The 5381-nt window shown below is 52.6% G+C and overlaps 1 protein-coding gene across 1 annotated transcript; it reads left to right on the forward strand.

The window, feature by feature from the left end:
* Positions 1–485: 485 nt before the first annotated feature.
* On the forward strand, positions 486–4781 carry LOC125410948 (keratin, type I cytoskeletal 14). The gene is made up of 8 exons (XM_048450724.3): positions 486–1092; positions 2304–2386; positions 2901–3057; positions 3214–3375; positions 3460–3585; positions 3679–3899; positions 3990–4057; positions 4534–4781. The coding sequence occupies exons 1-8, from the start codon at positions 559–561 to the stop codon at positions 4629–4631; spliced, it is 1449 nt and encodes a 482-aa protein (XP_048306681.3). The 5' UTR covers positions 486–558; the 3' UTR covers positions 4632–4781.
* Positions 4782–5381: the final 600 nt, after the last annotated feature.

The following is a 5381-nucleotide window of genomic DNA, read 5'->3' on the forward strand; positions in this document are numbered from 1 at the left end:
GCTGTGAGAAACTCTTTAGCATGGCTAGTCCTTAGCAGGGAGTGCTGAGGGTGGCCATGCTGGAGTACCTCCAGCTAGCTACCCGCTTCCGGCTATGGTGGGCTTCCTCTACATGTAGTAAGGGACCCCCACCCCATTTAATGGGAACTGACAGGTCAGCAGGTTTACGGTGTGGTAAGGCCTTACTCTGTCATCCTAGCTGAGCCCAGAGTGTGGGTTCCCGAGGGCCGTGACTCCCAGGGCCTCATGGGAAAGTATAGCCTGCAGGCCCACCCCTCCCCTGATGAATCATGCCTGGCGGGACGAGAAAGCCCAAAACACTTCAAACAATGAGTTTCCAGTAAAATATGACAGACATGATGAGGCGGAGGAGAGGAGGGATCTGATGGGGAGTTGGCGCTGGCCTGTGAGTGATGAAAGCCAAGGGGAATGGAAAACGCCAGGACCGCCCCCTACTCATGACTATAAAGCCCTGCCATCCTTTTCTAACGTACCTGAGCAGCATTCTCTCCTCTCTCCGCTCGCTGACTTGCTCGCTCTCTCACCTTCCTCGACAACATGACCACCTGCAGCCGCCAGTTCACCTCCTCCAGCTCCATGAAGGGCTCCTGCGGCATGGGTGGTGGCTCTAGCCGCATCTCCTCCGTCCTGACTGGAGGATCCTGCCGGGCTCCCAGCACCTATGGGGGCCTGACAGTCAGCTCCTCTCGCTTCTCCTCTGGGGGAGCCTATGGGATGGGAAGTAGCTATGGTGGGGGCTTCAGCAGCAGCAGCAGCAGTTTTGGTGGAGGATATGGTGGTGGCATTGGGGGTGGCTTTGGGGGTGGCTTAGGCGGTGGCTTCGGTGGTGGCTTCGGTGGTGGCCTTGGTGGTGGTTTTGGCGGTGGTGATGGTCTCCTGGTGGGCAGCGAGAAGGTGACCATGCAGAACCTCAACGACCGCCTGGCCAGCTACCTGGACAAGGTGCGTGCCCTGGAGGAGGCCAACACTGACCTGGAGGTGAAGATCCGTGACTGGTACCAGAGGCAGCGGCCTGCTGAGATCAAAGACTACAGCCCCTTCTTCAAGACCATCGAGGACCTGAAGAGCAAGGTGGGTCAACCGGGCAGCAGCACCTGCCATTTAAGTTTCCTCCGATGCTTCAGATCATCTTTAGACTCCTAGATAGGACAACTTCCGGTCCCAGATCCCTCTCTGAGGTCCTGAACATCCCCAGTAGTGTGGTCAATGAGAAGATGGTGTCCCTTCCTGGCTTTTCCCACATTTTTCTAAGCTTCCATTTTTAGCTTACATGAGACCAATGGTTCCAGCCCTTAATATTTTGCAGAGGAAGAAGTCGGAACGTTAAGAGGGCTGTGACTTGCTAAAGATGATACAGAGGAGGGGCAGAGCAGAGACTAGAGCGCCAGTGGCCCGCCTTCTACTATAGAAGGCGGTTATCTCTCCAGCAGAAGGGAGGAGGGAGGCTGTAACGGGACCCACCAAGCTAGACACCCAAACCGCTCATTAGCTCGTTAGTCTGGGCTGAGGTTGCCGCCACCCATGAACACCAGCTGGTCTTTCCCTACAGTCAGACAGACATAGAAAACCCACAGTCACAGCTAATTGTGACCCATATATTTACCCCAGAAGCAGAGAGATCCTGGTGGAGTTGTGCTTCAGAACCCTTCTTCCCCGTCCTGTTAAACTTGGCTCTAGTGCCTCACATAAATTATGGAAATTAGACAAGTTTCTGGCAGGAACTCCGGCCAGGCTTATGTATTCATCTGTCTTCTTTTCTTCTCTGGTTTCCCTTTTTTCTAATCCCCCGGGCAAGTTGGGTTTTGTCTCTTGGGAAAGTCCCACCTGAGGTTCATGCTTCTTGGGCTTAGAAAGGAATGTGTGTGTGTGTGTGTGTGTGTGTGTGTGTGTGTGTGTGTGTGTGTGTGCAGACAGCTGATAGGGCTGCTCTGTGTGGAGAGGAGGCTCTGGAAGATGGAGGGTTGTGGAGCGAGCCCTAGGGGGCTTTGAAATGCCAAGATCTATCTTAGGTTTTACAGGTGAGCGATAGCAATAAAACCTGAACTTTCTGGCTTTTGAGTCTGGGGCCAGACCTCTGCACAGCTCTCTGTTAACCAGGAGTTGAAGTCCTGGGTAGAAAATGACTATGTGGGGCTGTCTCTCAGGCTGCTGCGGTGAAGAAAGGCTCATGGGGTGAGAAGAACAGAACTCAAGCAAGAGCAAGAGAGAAGGGCCAGTGTAGGCTGCAGTGACATCTACCTACACCTGCTTAACAATTGACCCGTGGCTTTTCCATTTTATAGATCCTTGCAGCCACTGTGGACAACGCCAATGTCCTCCTGCAGATCGACAATGCCCGGCTGGCCGCTGATGATTTCCGTACCAAGTGAGTTTTTAGTGTGGTGGCTCAGAGCTTCCAGTGTCTGTAGGGTGGGGCATTTTGGAGCCGTGCTTTCTACCAGTGTTGAATTGTGCCAGAAGAACCCCTTGGGGTGCTTGTAAAAACACAAGACTGTTGGGCTCCACCCTGGGAGTTCAGTTATTTGTAACCTAGGTGATTCTGATCCACAGCCAGGTGAAAAAGCCATCACTTTTAGGGAGAGGTGCTCCACACCCCCTTCACCTGCCCTTAAAATGCAGTAGGCTGTTATATTTGGAGGCCTTGGGTCTTATTAACTGAAGCTGGAAGTGCCTCTTTCAGATAAATGCCTCCTGGTGATTTTTATTCCCTGGACCCCAGGAATGTTCAGACCTAAGCAATCAATGGGCATTGTGTCTGATACTGGCTCTCCACAACAGCCCTGGGTGCCAACTCTGGGAATAATACCCATAGGAAGAGAACAAAGCTTTCAGTGTGGCTGGGATGGATAGCTCATTCCTTTTCTCTTGGATCATTCTAGGTATGAAACAGAGCTGAACCTGCGCATGAGTGTGGAGGCCGACATCAATGGCCTACGCCGAGTGCTGGATGAGCTGACCCTGGCCAGAGCCGACCTGGAGATGCAGATTGAGAGCCTCAAGGAAGAGCTGGCCTACCTGAAGAAGAACCATGAGGAGGTGAGAGCCAAACAGAAAAGCCAGCTTTTTAAAAGGGTGAATGGAGAGAAGCAATAAGACGGCAGATGGGGAAGCAGTGTTCAGGCCAGGACCACTTGTTAGAAAGCCCTGTCAGCTGTGAGGCTTCTGACTCTGGGACCTTTTCTGTCTCTGCAGGAGATGGCCTCCATGAAAGGCCAAGTGGGTGGAGATGTCAATGTGGAGATGGACGCAGCACCCGGTGTGGACCTGAGCCGCATCCTGAATGAGATGCGCGACCAATACGAGAAGATGGCTGAGAAGAACCGCAAGGATGCCGAGGAATGGTTCTTCACCAAGGTGGGTGCCACTTGGAGAGGAAGGAGTATAGACCATAAGCTTTCCAGGATTTTCTGGTGTGAACGGTGTTCTCTTTTTTCACAGACGGAGGAACTGAACCGTGAGGTGGCCACCAACAGCGAGCTGGTGCAGAGCGGCAAGAGCGAGATCTCTGAGCTCCGACGTACCATGCAGAACCTGGAGATCGAGCTGCAGTCCCAGCTCAGTATGGTAGGAATGCAGTTGCATGCAGGGGTCGGCCTTGGACTTCCTGAAGGGGCATGGCCTTTCTCAATGATCCACCAACCCATCTGTCTTTCCCAGAAATCATCCCTGGAGAATAACCTGGAGGAGACCAAAGGCCGCTACTGCATGCAGCTGTCCCAGATTCAGGAAATGATCAGCAGCGTGGAGGAGCAGCTGGGTCAGCTGCGCTGCGAGATGGAGCAGCAGAACCAGGAGTACAAGATCCTGCTGGACGTGAAGACGCGTCTGGAGCAGGAGATCGCCACTTACCGTCGCCTGCTGGAGGGCGAGGATGCCCAGTGAGTCTCTGGTCACCCTCTAGTCCATGCCCCTTCTCTTCACAAATGTCTCCCATATGTCTAACGCCCTGCCCTATTCTGCCTTTGCAGCCTCTCCTCATCCACCCAGTTCTCCTCATCCTCCCAGTTCTCCTCTGGTTCTCAGTCATCCAGAGACGGTAAGACTCTCCTTCCTGTCATGCCTGAGCTCTCAAATACCTTCAGATCTTCCAGCAGATCTAGGACCTAGATTAGGACCTTCTTGGGGGTTAAGCTAAGTGTTCTTACTCAGTATTCCCTATGAATCTCTTCAGATAGAAGCAGCCATTTCCTATAACTCTCCTCAGGGCGAGGACTGGTGACCTTCAACTTGTTCCTCCAATGGGTGTCTGGGTAGCCGCCACAGTGGTGGAAATCAGCACCACGGACAGCACCCTACATAGCCCATCTAATGCATTTGGGTTTAGTTGGACAGCACCAGTTGAGTGCTCCAGTTTGAGGACACAGACTGTCCAGGACAACAAGGTGCCCTGGCAGCAGTGTTTGAGGTAGCAATAAGGACAGAGGGCAGCAGGAGAAAGATCACTCCTCAACTTCTTGGCTTCAGAACACTCTTGTCCACCCTCACTAACACCTTCTCTCTCGCATTCCCCAGTGACCTCCACCAACCGCCAGATCCGCACCAAAGTCATGGATGTGCACGATGGCAAGGTGGTCTCCAGCCACGAGCAGGTCCTGCGCACCAAGAACTAAGGCTGCTAGGCACAACTCAGGCGTAGGAGGCCCCTGTGTGGACGCAGATACTGCTGAAAGAGCCCCTCTACTGTCCCCACGCACTTCGCCCTTTACTTGACCCGCGTCCCTGCTGGCAATCAATAAAGTTTCTTTCTCTGAGTTGCACAATCACTGTCTCCCTGGTCATTGTCAGAAGTGGGGGTGGGAGAAATGTGGGAAGCGTTGCTTTGGAGCTCAGGCGAGCACCTGGCTCTGGCCCCTGGGACTGGGAGAAAGGGCCCCGGGGGCGGGCTTGGCTCAGGTCCCAGGTTGGCTCTCACCATCAGAAGATATAGATGGCTGTGTGTGCCAGGTCATGGGATCTCTTAGGGCAGAGGTGTATTTCCCCACTCATTCATTTGTCCACGCATTTACCAGATGTGGAATCCCTTTAGGTGCCAGACAGTGTACTAGGTGAAGGGTCTTTACAATAAAATGATAAGCTTATTATTGTCACCATCATTATTGTGTGTGCATGGTATGTGAGCAAGTGCAGATGTTCTGTGTAGTATGTGTTTGAGGAAGCTGGAGGACAGCTTTGTGGAGTTGGCTCTCTCCTTCCATGGTGGGTTCGGGGATTGAACTCAGGCTTGTGTGGTACTTCTCCCTGCTGAGCTGTCTTACTGGCCTTAGGTTAAGGATTCTTAATGATTCTGTGATCCTTTAAAATAACTTTGTATTGTAACCTACAACTTTTCTTTGTATATCCTGTCTCCAAATAAGTAGACA

The sequence above is a fragment of the Myodes glareolus genome, chromosome 9, assembly GCF_982192425.1.
Source record: "Myodes glareolus chromosome 9, mMyoGla1.1, whole genome shotgun sequence".
Taxonomy (NCBI): Eukaryota; Metazoa; Chordata; class Mammalia; order Rodentia; family Cricetidae; genus Myodes; species Myodes glareolus.

Excerpts from the sequence above, each read along its gene's own strand:
- LOC125410948 (XM_048450724.3), top strand. The coding sequence starts at position 559 with ATGACCACCTGCAGCCGCCAGTTCACCTCCTCCAGCTCCATGAAGGGC. Across the intron at positions 1,093-2,303 it reads TCGAGGACCTGAAGAGCAAG|ATCCTTGCAGCCACTGTGGA; the intron begins GTGGGTCAACCG and ends TCCATTTTATAG. Across the intron at positions 3,058-3,213 it reads TGAAGAAGAACCATGAGGAG|GAGATGGCCTCCATGAAAGG; the intron begins GTGAGAGCCAAA and ends CTGTCTCTGCAG.